This window comes from Balaenoptera ricei, chromosome 12 (genome assembly GCF_028023285.1).
Source record: "Balaenoptera ricei isolate mBalRic1 chromosome 12, mBalRic1.hap2, whole genome shotgun sequence".
In the NCBI taxonomy this organism is placed as follows: domain Eukaryota; kingdom Metazoa; phylum Chordata; class Mammalia; order Artiodactyla; family Balaenopteridae; genus Balaenoptera; species Balaenoptera ricei.
In genome coordinates this window covers 6,011,751-6,031,561 of record NC_082650.1, presented here as the reverse complement: position 1 = coordinate 6,031,561, position 19,811 = coordinate 6,011,751, and the positions used below count along the sequence as shown (strand labels likewise).

The following is a 19,811-nucleotide window of genomic DNA, read 5'->3' as shown; positions in this document are numbered from 1 at the left end:
TTTGGGTTAGAGTTTTATTAGTCTAAAGCAGATGTTTCATTGCATATGTCATCTAGAAAGGATAGTAACTAATATCTCCCTACATGCCACCCTGAATTAATTACCAAATATGCTAACATAAGATCTGGTTTGGAGGAACTGGTAAATACAATTTAAAACCAAGATGGGAAAGAAAAGAGAGAAAAAGAATGAACTATATAACGCCCAGCTAGTCAGGGGGCATCTGAGTGAAAAGGTTTGGTTTGTTCATTAATTAACATACTCTTAACACTCTGCATTCACTCATTCATTCATTCAGAAGGCACGTAATGAATACCTATGATCCAAATCAGCAGAGTATAAATTCATACTTAACCAATGTAAGCATTCGTTGGACCTAAACAACAAGAGGTTGCTCTATTTTTTAGACATTATTTATTATTGCTAGTATGGAAATAAAACTTTACTCCCTGCAATTTTATACCTGTGCATTCAAAGCCAGAGCCATCATCCAGGAACACCACCACTTACTGCTATCAAACCTACAAATATTATTACATGCAAACTTATCCTCCTGGGCTTCCTTTCTGGGAAAGTAGAATAGGCTTTCTTTCTGTTATCTAACACCCATCTACCCACATTCTCTGGATGCGACCCCCGACCCAACTGCCTTGTGAAGATCTTGCTCTGTGGATTATCCCATAGCACTTGGCACATGGTGAAATAACTATTTATTTGTCTGATAGTAGGCCCACTGAGGACAAGGAAAACTGCTTACTTATTTTTATAACTCCAGCACCTAAGACACCTCGCTCCTAATACTCATTCAAAACTTGGTGAATAAATGAACTTAGCAATGTTTCCAACTTCTGCCCCACTCCTGTTGCTACCATTGCTATTTCCTCAATATATAGCACATATACTATTTTTTCAATTTTTATTTTATTTTTTATACAGCAGGTTCTTACTAGTTATCTATTTTATACATATTAATACATATATATACCAATCCCAATCTCCAAATTCATCCCACCACCACCACCCCCATCACCCTTGGCTTTCCCCTCTTGGTGTCCATACACGTCTTCTCTACACCTGTGTCTCTATTTCTGCCTTGCAAACCTGTTCGTCTGTACCATTTTTCTAGATTCCACATATATGCGTTAATATATGGTATTTGTTTTTTTCTTTCTGACTTACTTCACTCTGTATGACACTCTCTAGATCCAACCACGTCGCTACAAATGACCCACTTTCGTTCCTTTTTTTGGCTGAGTAATATTCCATTGTAAATATGTACCACATCTTTATCCATTTGTTGGTCGACAGGCATTTAGGTTGCTTCCATGACCTGGCTATTATAAATACTGCTGCAATGAACACTGGGGTGCATGTGTTTTTTTGAATTATGGTTTTCTCTGGGTATATGCCCAGGAGTGAGATTGCTGGGTCACATGGTAATTCTATTTTTAGCTTCTTAAGGAACCTCCATACTGTTCTCCATAGTGACTGTATCAATTTACATTCCCACCAACAGTGCAACAGGGTTCCCTTTTCTCCACACCCTCTCCAACATTTGTTGTTTGTAGATTTTCTGAAGATGCCCATTCTAACCAGTGTAGGTGATACCTCATTGTAGTTTTGATTTGCATTTCTCTAATAATTAGTGATGTTAAGCAGCTATGCATGTGCCTCTTGGCCATCTGGATGTCTTCTTTGGAGAAATGTCTATTTAGGTCTTCTGACCATTTTTTGATTGGGTTGTTTGAGTCTTTAATATTGAGCTGCATGAGCTGCTTATATATTTTGGAGATTAATCCTTTGTCCATTGATTAGTTTGCAAATACTTTCTCCCATTCTGGGGGTTGTCTTTTGTCTTTATAGTTTCCTTTCCCATGCAAAAGCTTTAGAGTTTCATTAGGTTCCATTTGTTTATTTTTGTTTTTATTTCCATTACTCTAGGAGGTGGGTCAAAAAAGATCTTGCTGTGATTTATGTCAAAGAGTGTTCTTCCTATGTTTTCCTCTAAGAGTTTTATAGTGTCCAGTCTTACATTTAGATCTTTAATCCATTTGGAATTTATATTTGTGTATGGTGTTAGGGAGTGTTCTAATTTCATTCCTTTGCATGTAGCTGGCCAGTTTTCCCAGCACCACTCATGGAAGAGACTGTCTTTTCACCATTGTATATCCTTTCCTCCTTTGTCATAGATTAGTTGACCATAGGTGTGTGGGTTTATCTCTGGGCTTTCTATCCTGTTCCATTCATCTATATTTCTGTTTTTGTGCCAGTACCATATTGTCTTGATTACTGTAGCTCTGTAGTATAGGCTGAGGTCAGGGAGTCTGATTCCTCCAGCTCCATTTTTTTCCTCAAGATTGCTTTGGCTATTCAGGGTCTTTTGTGTTTCCATACAAATTTTAAGATTTTTTTGTTCTAGTCCTGTACAATATGCCATTGGTAATTTCATAGGGATTGTACTGAATCTGTAGATTGCTTTGGGTTGTATAGTCATTTTCACAATATTGATTCTTCCAATCCAAGAACATGGTATATCGCTCCATCTGTTTGTGTCATCTTTGATTTCTTTCATCAGTGTCATAGTTTTCTGAGTACAGGTCTTTTACCTCCTTAGGTAGATTTATTCCTAGGTATTTTATTCTTTTTGTTGCAATGGTGAATGGGACTGTTTCCTTAATGTCTCTTTCTGACCTTCTGTTGTTAGTGTATAGGAATGCAAGAGATTTCTGGGCATTAATTCTGTATCCTGCAACTTTACCAAATTCATTGATTAGCTCTAGTAGTTTACTGGTGGCATCTTTAGAATTTTCTATGTATAGTATCACGTCATCTGCAAACAGTGACAGTTTTACTTCTTCTTTTCCAATTTGTATTCCTTTTATTTATTTTTCTTCTCTGATTGCCATGGGTAGGACTTCCAAAACTATGTTGAAGAACAGTGGCGAGAGTGGACATCCTTGTCTTGTTCCTGATCTCTTAGAGGAAATGGTTTCAGTTTTTCATCTTGAGAATGATGTTTGTTGTTGGTTTGTCAAATATGGCCTTTATTATGTTGAGGTAGGTTCCCTCTGTGCCCACTTTCTGGAGAGTTTTTATCATAAATTCATGTTGAATTTTGTCAAAAGCTTTTTCTGCATCTATTGAGATGATCATATGGTTTTTATTCTTCAGTTCGTTAATATGGTGTATCACATTGATTGATTTGCACATACTGAAGAATCCTTCCATCCCTGGGATAAATCCCACTTGATCATGGTGTATGATCCTTTTAATGTGTTGTTGGATTCTGCCTGCTGGTATTTTGTTGAGGATTTTTGCATCTATATTCATCAGTGATATTGAACTGTAATTTTCTTTTTTTGTAGTATCTTTGTCTGGTTTTGGCATCAGGGTGATGGTGGCCTTGTAGAAAGAGTTTGGGAGTGTTCCTTCCTCTGCAATTTTTTGGAAGAGTTTGAGAAGGATGGGTGCTAGCTCGTCTCTAAATGTTTGATAGAATTCACCTGTGAAGCCATCTGGTCCTTGACTTTTGTTTGTTGGAAGTTTTTTAATCACAGTTTCAATTTCATTACTTGTGATTGGTCTGTTCATATTTTCTATTTCTTCCTAGTTCACTTCTGGAAGGATGTACTTTCTAAGAATTTGTCCATTTCTTCCAGGTTGTCCATTTTATTGGCATAGAGTTCCTTGTAGTAGTCTCTTAGGATGCTTTGTATTTCTGCGGTGTCCGTTGTAACTTCTCCTTTTTCATTTCTAATTTTATTGATTTGAGTCCTCTCCCACATTTTCTTGATGAGGCTGGCTAAAGGTTTATCAATTTTGTTTACCTTCTCAAAGAACCAGCTTTTAGCTTTATTGATCTTTGCTATTGTTTTCTTTGTGTCCATTTCAATTATTTCTGCCCTGATCTTTATGATTTCTTTCCTTCTACTAACTTTGGGTTGGGTTTGTTCTTCTTTCTCTAGTTCCTTTAGGTGTAAGGTTAGATTGTTTATTTGAGATGTTTCTTGTTCCTTGAGGTAGGCTTGTATTGCTATAAACTTCCCTCTTACATCTGCTTTTGCTACGTCCCATAGGCTTTAGATCGTCATGTTTTCGTTTTCACCTGTCTCTAGGTATTATTTAATTTCCTCTTTGATTTCTTCAGTGATCTCTTGGTTATTTAGGAATGCATTGATTACCCTCCATGTGTTTCTGTTTTTTACGTTATTTTTCCTGTAATTTATTTCTAATCTCATAGCATTGTGGTTGGAAAAGATGCTTGATGTGATTTCAATTTTCTTAAATTTACCAAGGCTTGATTTGTGACCCAAGATGTGATCTATCCTGGAGACTGTTCTGTGTGCACTTGAGAAGAAAGTATAATCTGCTGCCTTCGGATGGAATGTCCTATAAATATCAATTAAATCTATCTGCTCTGTCATTTAAAGCTTGTGTCTCCTTATTAATTTTCTGTCTGGATGATCTGTCCATTGGTGTAAGTGAGCTGATAAAGTCCCCCACTATTACTGTGTTACTGTCTATTTCCTCTTTTGTAGCTGTTAGCATTTGCCTTATGTATTGAGGTGTTCCTATGTTGGGTGCATATATATTTATAATTGTTATATCTTCTTCTTGGATTGATCCCTTGATCATTATGTAGTGTCCTTCCTTGTCTCTTGTAACAGTCTTTATTTTAAAGTCTATTTATCTGATATGAGTAGTGCTACTCCAGCTTTCTTTTGATTTCCATTTGCATGGAATACCTTTTTCCATCCCCTCACTTTCAGTCTGTATGAGTCCCAAGGTCTGAAGTGGATCTCTTGCAGACAGCATATATAAGGGTCTTGTTTTTGTATCTATTCAGTGAGCCTGTGTCTTGTGGTTGGAGCATTTAATCCATTCACATTTAATGTAATTATCAATATGTATGTCTCCATTACCATTTTCTTAATTGTTTTGGGTTTGTTTTTGTAGGTCTTTGCCTTCTCTTGTGTTTCCCACTTAGATAGGTTCTTTTAGCATTTGTTGTAGAGCTGGTTTGGTGGTGCTGAATTCTCTTAGCAGTTGCTTGTCTGTAAAGCTTTTGATTTCTCTGTTGAATCTGAATGACATCCTTGCCGGAAAGAGTAATCTTGGTTGTAAGTTCTTCCCTTTCATCACTTTAAATATATCATGCCACTCCCTTCCGGCTTGTAGAGTTTCTGCTGAGAAATCAGCTGTTAACCTTATGGGAGTTCCCTTGTATGTTATTTGTCATTTTTCCCTTGTTGCTTTTAATAATTTTTCTTTGTCTTTAATTTTTGTCAATTTGATTACTATGTGTCTCGGCATGTTTCTCCTTGGGTTTATCCTGCCTGGGACTCTCTGCGCTTCCTGGACTTGGGTGGCTATTTCCTTTCCCATGTTAGGGAAGTTTTCGACTATAATCTCTTCAAATATTTTCTCGGGTCCTTTCTCTCTCTCTTCTCCTTCTGGGACCCCTATAATGTGAATGTTGGTGCGTTTAATGTTGTCTCAGAGGTCTCTTAAGCTGTTTTCATTTCTTTTCATTCTTTTTTCTTTATTCTGTTCCACGGCAGTGAATTCCAACATTCTGTCTTCCAGGTCACTTATCCGTTCTTTTTACCTCAATTATTTTGCTATTGATTCCTTCTAGTGTATTTTTCATTTCAGTAATTGTATTGTTCGTCTCTGTTTGTTTGTTCTCTAATTCTCCTAGGTGTTTGTTCTTTACTTCTTCTAGGTCTTTGTTAAACATTTCTTGCATCTTCTGGATCTTTGCCTCCATGCTTTTTCCGAGGTCCTGGATCATCTTTACTATCATTATTCAGAATTCTTTTTCTGGAAGGTTGCCTATCTCCACTTCATTTAATTGTTTTCCTGGGGTTTTATCTTGTTCTTTCATCTGGTACATAGCCCTCTGCCTTTTCATCTTGCCTATCTTTCTGTGAATGTGGTTTTCCTTCCACAGGTTGCAGGACTGTAGTTCTTCTTGCTTCTGCTGTCTGCCCTCTGGTGGATGAGGCTATCTAAGAGGCTTGTGCAAGCTTCCAGATGGGAGGGACTGGTGGTGGGTAGAGCTGGGTGTTACCCTGTGGGCAGAGCTCAGTAAAACTTTAATCTGCTTGTCTGCTGATGGGTGGGGCTGAGTTTCCTCCCTATTGGTTGTCTGGCCTGAGGCAATCCAGAACTGGACCCTACAGGCTCTGTGGTAGGGTTAATGGCGCACTCCAGGACGGCTCATGCCAAGGAGTACTTCTCAGAACTTCTGTTGCCAGTGTCCTTGTCCCTGCGGTGAGCCACAGCCGCCCCCCACCTCTGCAGGAGACTCTCCAACACTAGCAGGTAGGTCTGGTTCAGTCTCCTATGGGGTCACTACTCCTTCCCCCTGGGTCCTGATGCACACACTATTTTATGTGTGCCCTCCAAGAGTCGAGTCTCTGTTTCTCCCAGTCCTGTCGAAGTCCTGCAATCAAATCCCACTAGCCTTCAAAGTTTGATTCTCTGGGAATTCCTCCTCCCGTTGCCAGACCCTCAGATTGGGAAGCCTGACATGGAGCTCAGAACCTTCACTACTCCAGTGGGTGGACTTCTGTGGTATAATTGTTTTCCAGTTTGTGAGTCACCCACCCAGCAGTTATAGGATTTGATTTTCTTGTGATAATATTGTGATTGAGCCCCTCCTACCATCTCATTGTGGCTTCTCCTTTTATTTGGCTGTGGGGTATCTTTTTTGGTGAGTTCCAGTGTCTTCCTGTCGATGATTGTTCAGCAGCTAGTTATGATTCTGGGGCTCTCGCAAGAGGGAGTGAGCACACGTCCTTCTATTACGCCATCTTGAATCCACATATACTATTTATAAAAAGAATAAAAGGCACACTACATCCCAGTGATGCGTATATAATTGTTCCATGATACCCTGTACATTTATAATTTCCCCCCTCCTGTAATATACTTACTACATAGTTTCTAAAGTGTAACTGCACCATTCTTATATTATACAGGTGAGATGGTGTGTAGCCAAGCATATCTGAGCCAAGATATGTTTTTTTCCTGCTATCTTCTATCAATCAATTTATTTATATAGCACAAAATTGCCATTCCTCTGAATTGAAGCAGGAGAAAGCCTTACATAATATACCACTATTTTGATATACCTTGACATATACATTATGTAACAGCATTTTCCTTTGCTATACTTCACAATATAATAGAGGAATGCTTTTTTAAAGTCAGCAACATCAGCAGGAATAAGACTTTTAAATGAATCTCCTAGGAAGACAGAATTCTCACACTTAAAGACCAAGAGTTTACTCCATAAGAGATACATTTTTTTTTTTCTGAAATTATTAAGTTGCAACGACCAGGTCACAAGTGTATTATTAAGCAACAACAATGACAAGAAAATAGTATATGGGAGAGACCTACCTAGAACCTTTGGATGATTTTTTTTAAATTTTTAATGTAATGGCATTATAAGTTAGATTTTTTTTTTAAACATCTTTATTGGAGTATAATTGCTTTACAATGGTGTGTTAGTTTCTGCTTTATAACAAAGTGAATTATAAGTTAGATTTTTAATGTAAAAATGAATTTTTGGTTTTATGACCCTATGATGAAATATAAAACTATTAATAACAAACAAGTAATAATACTACCTAAAACTTATTGAGCACTTAATATGTCCAGGCACCATTCTGAAGGCTCTCTACGGATTAGTGCATTTAAACCTCACACCAGCCCAAAGACACAGGCACAATCATTGTCAGTATTTATTACACACGAAAAATCTGAGGCACAGACACTTGGAGGCATTTTCTCAGGACACCCACTGCAAATTGGTAGACCCAGGGTTTAAACCCATGCTCTTAATGTTAAACATTATACTTTCTTCAGTGTCTTCATGTTTAAATGTGAATAAAAATAAAATACTGTTTTATTCCTCTTTCTTTCTAAAACTGAAATCATTTTTTAAACTGTTTGGAGTACATTTTAGGATAGGGATGACAGAAAATCACCAGCCACTCAAATTTCAACATCTTAAGGAGAGGATCTTATGAAGTGTGTATTCAATCTTACCAAGGCACAGATAATGGTGAGTTATCTGACAACTGCCAAAAACCCATTACAGTACTACTTCGTCAGAAACAATTATTTTCAGCCCTACTCAGTTACTATGCTGCCAAACCGGTTTCCACATTGCTTTACATTAAATAATGTACTTTAATAATCAATGAGTTAGCTTATAATAAATCAAATATGTTTATTATTTATATAATTATATGGTCAGCCCAGTCACATCTCTCTCTTAGAGAGTTAAGCAGAAGCAAATCTACTTTCCTTTGTGCAGGAAAGCAAATGTTCTTCATGAGCAAGCTCTGAATCTAAATAAGCCTCAGTCCAAAAAGAGTTTTAATGCAGACTGATAATCCCCAGGTTTATAATAAAAATGCTGACATAGCTTTAGCTACAACATAACAAATGCAAGGCTATAATGTTTGCCTGTCAGAAATTCCTATTTATTTCCAATGTCCTAAAAGATGTGCTTTACTGCCTTTAAATTCCCTCCAAAAGTTAATTGCTTGTCTATCAAAAAGATAAACATCTTGTTTTAGGCTTTGGGGATATTACAGTGGAGAGAAAAACCAATACTCTAGCAATACATGGTGTCCAAAGTTCCTTTGCAGTAAGAAAGCCAAACTCTCTCAGAGCATTAGAAAGCTACCATGAAGGGATAGCCAGGTCATCCCAAGGTCTTAAAAAGCATAGGATTAGAAAAACAAATACCATATGCTAACACATATATATGGAATCTAAAAAAAAAAAATAAAGTGGTTCTGAAGAACCTAGGGGCAGGACAGGAATAAAGACACAGACGCAGAGAATGGCCTTGAGGACACGGGGATGGGGAAGGGTAAGCTGGGACGAAGTGAGAGAGTGGCATGGACTTATATATACTACCAAATGTAAAACAGATAGCTAGTGGGAAGCAGTCGCATAGCACAGGGAGATCAGCTTGGTGCTTTGTGACCACCTAGAGGTGTGGGATAGGGAGGGTGGGAAGGAGACACAAGAGGGAGGAGATATGGGGGTATATGTATACATATATCTGATTCACTTTGTTTTACAGCAGAAGCTAACACACCATTATAAACCAATTATACTCCAATAAAGATGTTAAAAAAAAAGTATAGGATTCTCCATATAGTAACATTAAAATACATAATACACTTAGATTTTATTACACCAATGAATCTTGATTTAATGCTACATAATGACTAATTTTTTTAAAAACAAATTTTAAAATGAAGGTGACATTCTTTTAGACTCTTGGAATCAAATAATGTTTCAGACAAAATGGACCTTGAACATATCTAGTTCAGTCCTTTTCAAAGTATAAATCCTGACCCATTAATGAGTCGCAGAGTTTTTTAAAAAATAAATAAAACAAAATAGAAAATACCAGAATATTACATGTAGTAAGAGCAAATATTGTGTTGGGAAACTTTTCTGTCAGGTAAACACAAACACAAGCATACAGTATAGTGATGCAAAATGAATTTCTTACTGTGAGATACTATTTTGTAAAAGTTTGAAAACACTGATCTTGAGTAACTTTCATTTTACAGGTGAAAAAAACAGGCTCAAGGGGACTTTGCTAAGGTTACAACTCATTAAGAACAGAGCCTGAAATAGAACCTATTTATCTATTATTCTATCCATAGCCCATATGTGCATATAACTCCTGCACCTTAATTGTATGCCCTAATTTCATAAATTAATTCTACTCTTGTCCCTTGATATATTGCTATATCGTGTTAACATCGCAGAGACATAGTAAATATTTACTGTGAAGGTAGATAATGACAACCATAACAGAAATGTTTCAATATCCCCCTTTATAAAGTTGTACCTAAAATGTGTGAGGCAACAGCATGAACAAAGGGGCAGGTACAACTAAGGTGTGTTCTGGTGTCAGCAGCTTGACTAGAGTTCTTTTGGAATAACACAGACAAAATAAATTTAGAAAAAATGCATACACTACCTTAGATACTGAACAGTAACATGATGATTCCATTCTCCAAAGAGCTGGTTTAAACTGAAAATACGTAAATAGCCTAGGAATGTAAACTTTAGAATTAACTACTCAGAGGAATTAGGATGTTTAAAAATAAATCCCTTAATAATTAACATTAAAAGGGAAAACTACGACTTTAACACATGAGTCTTGATGCCACTGTTAGATTGGATGGATGACAAATCTGACCAAACCTGGATACTTGTGTTTTCAGGTTGTTCTACTTAAAAAACTATTAGATACATGAAACGCAGCAACGTAGAACTGTTATCTATCCTTCTTTGAATTTTTCCATCCATATAAACACACACACATATACACTATATACACACACGTACACACTATAGATAGGCAGACAGAAAGTGAGATAAGCAAGCAGATTAAAGCATATCTAAAATAAATGGTTCCTCTACCCTTATTGTTCTACAGTTTCCTTCTTTCACTAAGCAATATATTATGGGCATCTCTCATACAGTCCTCATTCATTCTAATGAATGTATACATCCCACTTTATACATGTCCTACAATTTAATAAATGTTAAGGAGGGTGTTTTTATGGTACATTTTATATTTTTTCCAAATATAAAGGTAATATTTTCACATTTATTATGCTATATCCCAGTATAATTTTATATAATGTTTTAAATAACATACTATTCCTTGATGTATCTACTTTGCTCAGTGCACTTTGCTTGTCTGCTATGGTAGATGAGGAATTAAGGGTACTTATATCTATTCCTTTCTTCTTTCCTACTCTACCTCAACTTTTGGCATTTATATTTTATTTTTTGCTCTTCCACTGGTTACCATTTATAATTGAAAGTAATATATACTTAAACTCTCTTGTTGATTTGTCAACCTGAAATCAATTCTTGCTTCAATGAAAGATGAAGAATTGCTGCACATACACTTCCTCCTACAATCTCCTTGTCCAGTCATCTTCTGATTATTGTTAATTATATTATTATTTTTATAACAACAGGACAATAATTTATAGTCTCTAATGTTCTGTATACAATTTGATTCTAAAAGTTAGAATTCAATGTAAGCACATTTCTAGTCCTATGCCTATTTAAATATCATTCATAGCAGAATCAGGTAATATGTTTAGATCCTTAGAGAGGGAATTTTCATACTAACAGTAAAGTCTGCCTCCATGAAGTGGAATTTCCAACGTTTCAGGCTTCAGTGGAATATCTTTTGCCTTTAGTTTTCCCAGTTATATTCAGCCATCACTTTTCCTGTACTTCATACTATCCTTTTACCCAAAAATTTTTTGATTATCACTCAATATAATTTCATATAGACATCCCTTATCAATCTTTGCATTCCTCTGGAGTATAACTGAAATTGGATACAGAATTCTACATTTAAATTGTCTCTTAGGTCTCTGAAGATACCACTTGGATGTCTTCTAGGATCCAGTGTTGCTGATGAAAACCCTGTTACCCTGATTTTCATTTCTTTGCAGATAATCTATCTTATCCTCATCAGAAGACTGTAGCATTTTCTCCTTTATCATAAGAATTTTGAAATTTCACCAAGATTTGTTTACATATAGTTCACTTTTACCCATCTTGCTTGCTAGACTTTTTAATCTGATAACTGATGCCTCGGGTGGATTTAGTGCAATGATAGCCTAGTTTCTGTACGCCTGCAGAAATCCAAGTCTTTTGGTTCTCTGGACTGGCCGTGTAATTTGCTTTGGTCCTTGGGACCTTTGCTTTGGCAAGGGAAGTAATCAGAGCCTTGAAAATACCCTGTGCATTAGATCTTCCACTCTTGCTGCCCCTAGGAATCCTGCTGCCAAGAGAGCAAGCCAAAGTTAGCAGGATGATGAGACACGTGTTCAGTTACTTCTGTCATCGCAGTCAACCGCCAGTCACGTAATGAGTTTATTTTATATCAGCTAATCTTCCCACTGCCCAGAGTCACATGAGCTAGTTCAGGTAAAAGAGCCACACCTTGCCCAGACCCAAAGAATCAACCAGCCAAATCACAAGTCACATAAGCTAAACAAATGGTAGCTGTTTCAAGCCACTAAGTTGTTCAGTCCTGTGTTACACAGCCAAGGTTAATTAGCACAGAGTATTTATTCAGCTTATAAAAATATTCTTTCATTAAACTGCATTCTCTGCCTTTCATTGTCTTTTCATTTATATTAACCAGATGTTAACTCTATTGACTCTATTTCCTGGTCTGCTTAACTCTTTTATTTTACATTTCCTTTTCTTTGTTTCAACTGTTGGGAGTTAATTTTCAATTTTACTTGAAGGTTAAAAACAATCCTTAGCTTCAACAATGTCCTTTATCAGTTGGTCCAATAAAATTTTAATTTGCTAATCATATTTTTAATTTCCTGGAAATTTCTTGTTTTCTGACTGCCTCTTTTTCATAATAGCCTGTTATAGCTATAATATCCTCTCAAATTCTGCTAAGGGTACTAATTAGACTTCTTTTTAAAGTCTCTTCTGTTCCCTGAATTATACCTAAGTCTTCTGGTTTCAGTTACTCTTTTTGTTCATCTAAATGTAGTTTTCCCTTAAATATCTAATGATTCTTATTGTCAGTTTATTTTTCTAAATAAAAAATGATAGCAATTAATAGGTAGCTCGTACTGTTCCATCTACACCATGAAACACATTATCCCAGAAGGTCTCTCCATGGGATGAAAGGGATGTCAACAGTCAGAATGTTCTTGGGCTTCAAGAGCAGAAAAGCAAGCAGGTGACGCCCACAACTGCCAAATCAGACACATTTCATTTTATGTGTGAAATGTTTCATGAATTTCATTACTGGACACCTTTTCTACTTTTTTTTCCAACTTCAATGTAGAATTTCACCATAGGAGAAAAAAATCTGTTTCATTATTTTAATGTTACCATAGGACAAAAGAGAATTAGGCTACTGTGTTTAGTCTGCTGATTATAGTAATCAGCTTCACCCTCAACCTCTTTCTAGGCTCTCATATGTTAGCCTCTTTGGGTCATAAACGTCTGATGCTGAGAATAGAATTCAGGAAATTTTATGTTTGAGAGAATACATTTTGAGGATGTTTTATGTAAGGAATAATTTACTTGTAAAGAATAATTAAAGTTTCTAATACAGAGATTTTATAAGGAAAACTTGGCTTTTCTCTTAAATTCAAAGGAATATATACATTATGACACTTTCCAAAGGACTTGTAAAATCAGCAATTACGTAGGTGAATGGTTTATTCTTTGCAAACATTGCTTCACTAAACACTCTACAATTTAAAGTTCATTTAAGCTTTCTGACACCAAATAATATTTCTTTTTTATGTTTCAAACTTACAAAAGCAACATAAGCTCAAAAGAAAAGAAGCATATTAAAATAAAGTAAGGTTCTTTTCCAATGGAAACCGAGATAAATCAGAGACTTCATCAAGGCTAAAGACTGGCAGAAGAGTAGTAGCCCTCACATTCAAAAATCAAGCTAATCTTAAAACACAACCTATCTTCTGTTTAGCTTTGATGTATTAATATGTTCATTTGTCTTCAGTCTCAAGGCTGGTGCGCAACAGGCTATGGTGATCAAAAAAACTATGTCTTATATAAAAATGCATATTTAGTAAGGCTCATTCTATTTTTATTTTAAAACAGTGATCTAAAAATTTTTCACAGAACGTAATCTTCAAAAGAAAACTTATAGGTGCCGACAAATACACAGATCAAAGAAGAAAAGTGGAGTTGTTTTGCTTAAGCAAGTTGGAGTAGGGGATAGAAACGCCTCATAACTTAGCTTTACGGCCTGGAGACACAGCAAAGACACCTTTTGCCTCGAAGGAAACTGAAATTCACTCTTCAAATACATGCAGGGGAAAAAGAATTGTGACTTCACATTTTGAAATTAATATAGATCTATTTTCCATAAATATTTACTGGAAATGATTAAATAAAATATTTCAGCAACTGATTCATTAATCAAATGGTAGATGCACTTTGAGAGCTACCTATGACATAAAAGGCACAATTTCTAATCTCCAGAATCAAATATAAATCCCATATAAAGCTGAAGCCATACTGCATAGTGCTTAATTCTGTAGCAGACCAATACAGGTTGGAGTATTTAAGTATATTAACCATGGAGGAAAAGGGAAAGATTTTCCTCAACTGCATTTTTGAGGATCATTGGCATTCAGGCAAACTGGACGAGGAAGACAGGCAACAGAGTAGGGGGAAACACAGGCAGATTTGAGAGAAGAGGGACACATCGGGAATGTGGTGACAAGAGAGCATCTGTGTAATGAAGTAGAAAATGGCGTTTTTCAGAGTTTGAAGGGAAATATAATTAAATCGCTAAATGTGGGAAATATACTGTTTGTACCATTTGCTTCCACTTCCTGTTGCACCTGTCCCTCTGGGAGGATTATACTTCCTTTCTTCACTCAGGCCAGGCTTGGACAAATGTCTTGCTTTGGCTGATGAAATGGGAGTAGAAGAGGTGGCCATGCCCTCCCTTCCCTCTGCCATAGGCTGGACATAGCCTAGATAGGACCAGCTCAGTCAGCCTTTTTCCCAGAGCGAAGACAGCACGAACAATGCCATGCCGATCCACAATGAACAAGTAACTGAGTGAGGAATAAATCAATAGTGGTGAACCTATTGGATCCGTTATTACTGCAGCATAGACTAGCCTGACTGATAGGCAGGTTACGACCAGATTAAGTATGATGTTAAAATGAGGACCTGATGTCAGACAAAATAAGGATCTAGTGTAAGTTACCAGTTTGCATGTCCAAACATATCTTTTCATCCAGTGGTTTTAACCTGGGGATGCGTGAGGCTGAGCTTGGTTTTGTCTGGTCTTAACATGGCAGCATGGGAGTCAATGTTCATTTCCACCCTCCTAGAAATCAAAGAGAAGAAATGTCTTTGCTCAAATATCACTCTCTTGGTGAGATCGATGGCCTCATTTAAAACTGTAAAGCAGCTCCCTCCTCATTTATTACACTCTGTAATTCCCTTCCTTGCTTTTTCTCCATAGCACATCACCACCATTTGTGTGTGTATAAATACATACATATACATATATGTATATATACCTTGTTTATTCATAAGTTGCAAAACCTGAAAATTACTATCCATTTCACCATACCTTCCTAAAAAATTATGATCTCTATATTCTCAGGAAGAAGGCAAGTGACAATTCCCTTTTTAACAGATGGAAATAGGAAAGACAAAAGCATTGGGAAATTTACTCCAGTTACTTCATTAGTACCAACTTGCAAGAAGGACTTCAAGCCCGTTTTCTCTAACAGATAAATTATATCACAGTTCAAAGCACATCTTGAACTGCACTGGCCTGACAGATTTTGACTAATGAATGATGTATTTACAACTGAGTAGGTGCTAGGAAAATCCCCACTTGTGTTGTTAAAGAAAATCAGTGTTACTTGAGACCAAAGATAAAATGCAGAAACTATTTGCCCACAAAATGATAATTACTTGTACTAAAATCACTGATGAGAGATATTTCTGGTACATTATGGGTTAACCTGTTTTTTTTTTGTTTTTTTTTGTATTTGCATGCTGGCTGGGGAAGTTATCATTTTCACATTTGTTTGTTTTCCATGGCAAAACAAATGTGAAGTTTTAAACAAAACAATTTTAATGTACTTCTGTAATGTTAACATTTGAAAAGTAGAGACTGACTACACTACATCTGCAAAATATAAGACCTTTCGCAGATAGGATGATATTTTTTTTGCTTCCAAAAATCTCTTCCCCTTAAAGTAAGCCACAATGCCTTTGAGAACAACTCTCAAACTAATCATAGAGAAAGAACATTTGCTTATGAATTTCTACTCTCACTATTTTACAGATGAATGAAATCTAAACTAGAACACTCTATGGATATTCTAAAAAATTACCTGAGCATGGGATGATTAAAATATAGTACCTTCACATGTCTCAAGTGGCATTATATTCTAGAAAACATTCATTTAAATTTTTTTTAAAAATGAAAGTAACTGAACTTTCAAATTTTGAACAAGCTGAAAAAGCTTCAAATACCTGATAATTACCACTAGTTTTAAATGTGCTATGTCCTAGGGGGGATTCAACTTCAGAATAAATAAGGCAAAGTCCCCACTCTGTGGAACTCATGATACAGTAGAGACTGAGGCAGAAACACATAATTACATCATCTTAAACTTACTAAGGAGAAATTTGTAGAAAGTGCTATGAGAACTTCAAGGAGGAAGTAAGTATGTCTTGAAGATGAAGGAAGATTTCTAGGAATTGATGTTTGAGCTCTGTCTTAAAGGACATATAGACATGCATCAGTGAAGAAAGTCCTTTATAAAGAGGCTAATGTGCAATCGCACAGAGGCAAAAAGAAAACAAAACAAAATGAAACAAACAAAAAACCACAACGTATTCAGGAAATGGTTTGTAGCTGCTGCATCCAGAATATAGAGTATTCAATAAACTGGAAGAAGTGTTAAGAGATTATTCATTCAAAAATGTTTGTATCAACTGAACATTTGTCATTGGAAATGATTTTAATAGAAATGATGTCCTGGGACTGTGAAGAGCTTTATAGTATACGCTAAGTATTTTGGAATTTATTTAATAGGTAATAAGGAGTTATCAGTGGTTCTCAAGCAGGGGAGTGATACGATCACTTTTTTCTTTATTTGAGTAAGGTAACTTGAGTTGGAGGGTGAGGGAGACTGGCAACCAATAGATTAGTTAACAAACAACTGTAATGATTGAGGTGAGAGATGATGAAGGGTAAAAACAGGGCAGTTAAGCAGAGTCAATGGAGATGAATGGGTAGATTTAAGAGAATTATCTGCAACCAAAATGATGTGACGAAAAAAAATAGGCAGAAAGAGACAAGAATCAGCAACAACTCCAAGAATTAAAAACTGATAGAACTGTTCGGGGTACGTTAACTTTTAGATAACTGAGGGACAAGTAGAACGAGCAGTGGGCAGTTTCAAATAATGGGATATGGCTGGGAGGGACATTAGAGTCATCATCGGGCAGGTGGCAGTTGACGTCAGTTCAACAGTCTAAGATACCACCCTATGGGATAGCCCACAAAAGAAAACACAGAGGAAATCAAGGAGCCTGAGAAGGCAGAATCAAAGATATAGAGAGTGATACTCTAGAAATCAAGGGACATGGGCTTCAGGGAGTGGACATAATGTCATACGGTCAACATAATCAAACATATGAAGACTACAAAAGTCTTTGGATATAGCAGTAAGGAAGCCACTGATGAGGAAAATTTAACAGTGGAATAGAACCCCGATTATCAGGAAATCAGGAATGAATGCGAGGCAAGGCAAAGAACAAAGGTCATTCTTTCTGAAAATTTTGATGATGAAGACACAAAGGAAATAAGGACAGTTGCTCAAGGGTAAAGTAGAGTTGAAAATTGAGATAGAGGGAACTGCAACATAACTGTATAGACCACAGTGTAGAAGAGATTGAAGATGGATACATTTCAGATATCAAAGAGAGAAGATGTAATTGTGAAGGAAAATTAAACAGAAATAACCTTGGAGGTGAAAGAGAGAAGACCATCCGTTTTTGAGCATTCAGTGTGTGCCAAATTTTTATTGTATACTTTCCTTAATTAGGCAAACACTGCTCATGGGGTATTGTTATCCCTAATTAACAGTCAAGAAATGATGGAGTAGAGAGGCTTACTGAAGATAGAATATCTCAGAGGTGATAGTCTCTCTATGAAACAGGAGACAAGGTCATCTGTTCCAAGAGCATTAGAAATAGGGTATTGGAAATGGTAGCGTTCCTGTGTTGAATGCAGAAGCTGATTTCCTGGCAGATAAAATAAGAAAGAAATAATCAGAGTATATAGTAATTATTGTATAATAACAAGAAGTTGGAATTATTTCATTTTTTTCAAGCACTAGTTCAACAATTAGTGTATCCTTATACATGGATAAGGATCCAATGTATGCTTTAATGAAAAATGGCCTTAGTTTTGCAAAAGAGACAGGATATGGTTCAAACTGATGTTATTTACATCAATCCTCTGTAATGTTTAATCTTAACTCAGTAAAGGCATTTCTATAAGGCAGTTGTTCTAAAATAATATCTCATGTACTATTTCACAAATATTTTCCTATGTGAAAACTCCATTCTGGGAATCACTATCAAATGACTAATTTAAAACTAATTATTTCAGCATTAATTTGAATAATGGTCCATAATGAATGGAAAAAGAATAATCTGATATTTCACGGGTTTCCTATTGCCCCAAATCAGATATAAGAAAACATTTTTGCTGTGTTCTCTTTTTATTTATAGATTAAAACATACCCTAAAATAACCTCAAAGTGCTGTCATATTTGTAAATTATATTTTAGTTGATCATAGAATGCATTGAATAAATAAAAGTTTTAACACTGAGTTAATTAAGAAAAACTCAATTTTATAACTTTTTTGGGGGGTGTGAAAAAATAACTAATACATAATTCTTGACCACAAGGTCTTGTAGTCCTTTTGCTAACTATCTACTCCCCACTGCATAGGTTTTACAGCAGCTACTTCTTACTAACCGTATTGTTTCCCTAAAAATGTATTCGTCTTTTCACACATTTTTGTTTTAACCACTGTCAAAGAACATTGATATTTTTTAATAGCATCTATTGCAGATGACTGAATATATAACATGACATATATATATTTAAAGGAATGATGCTTTACATTTAAATTAATGTTAATTGCTTAGTAACAATTGCTATTGCAAACCAAAATATTGCAATAGCTTTATTTTAGGCAACATTTAAAAATTCTTCATTAAAATCTGGCAGCCTGAAGCACAAAATGTGGCAGACAGGCATTAAAATGTTGTAATAACAGTTTCTAATACAGAAAGTGATTAGCTCTTTTAAAAAATCTATTTTATATAAGCCATATCTAATTTGGGACATCTGCTTTAGACAGTGTTAGAATTAAATTTGAATTCTGTCATATAATAAATCTAGAATGATAATTAATTTCTAAAGTACAAGCAGTTGGATAGCATAGCAGAGGAAATGATATGAAATTAAAAATTTAAAAGTATTTAAATCCTAATAAAATCTTTGCTTCTATCCCTCCCAGAAATTTTTACATGTTCTACCCTTTATACAATTGGATAAACTATATAGCCCAATGTAAATTCCTACTGGGCCAGAATTTTGTCTGATTCATCACATACATCAACCATCCACAATGGTCTGAAAGTATCTGTTGAAATATAAGATCTATACCTTTCTGCTCCAGCAAGTGTCTTACTCTTATAGTGAACACATTGATTTATTATCACGTTAGTCATATAGTAATAGTGTATAAAAATTAAAAATTACTGAATATATCAAATAATTAATTGGTATCCTAAAGGCCCTTTTAAGTAAAACAACTGTAAATTCTTCCCTAAGCTTTACACTGTCCTGCAAAGCTAACAAGCTAATAGGAAATATTCTTCCTATTTTAATAGGAAAGGAATTTAATAGGAAATATTCTTCCTATATTAATTATATATATTAATACTGCACAGATCTTCAGAAAAACTAGTATCAATTACTTTGATTTCCCAGGCCACCCAAACTGCTAATAGAACTTAGTAATTAAAGTTCTTTAAAATGATCCGAAACCTGAGCATCCTCCCATTTAGCCTGATTAGAAGCTGCCATCAACATGAACATCAATCGCTGACAATTCAATATACGTTTGACGTGGCAGAGGTGATCATTATCTAAAAGCCTTTT

The 19,811-nt window shown here is 35.6% G+C and overlaps 1 protein-coding gene across 8 annotated transcripts in view; it reads right to left on the bottom strand.

The window, feature by feature from the left end:
- The window catches only part of PRKN (parkin RBR E3 ubiquitin protein ligase), a 1,325,586-nt gene that overhangs the window by 1,221,988 nt on the left and 83,787 nt on the right, over nt 1-19,811 (bottom strand). For 7 of the 8 annotated variants that reach the window (XM_059940863.1, XM_059940861.1, XM_059940859.1 and 4 more), the window contains exon 2: nt 14,807-14,929. The exons of the other annotated variant lie outside the window; for it this stretch is intronic. In XM_059940863.1, coding sequence (XP_059796846.1) covers nt 14,807-14,816 — 10 coding nt within the window. In that variant the 5' untranslated portion in view covers nt 14,817-14,929. The remainder of the gene's footprint in view (nt 1-14,806; nt 14,930-19,811) is intronic. 8 annotated transcript variants of the gene reach the window in all.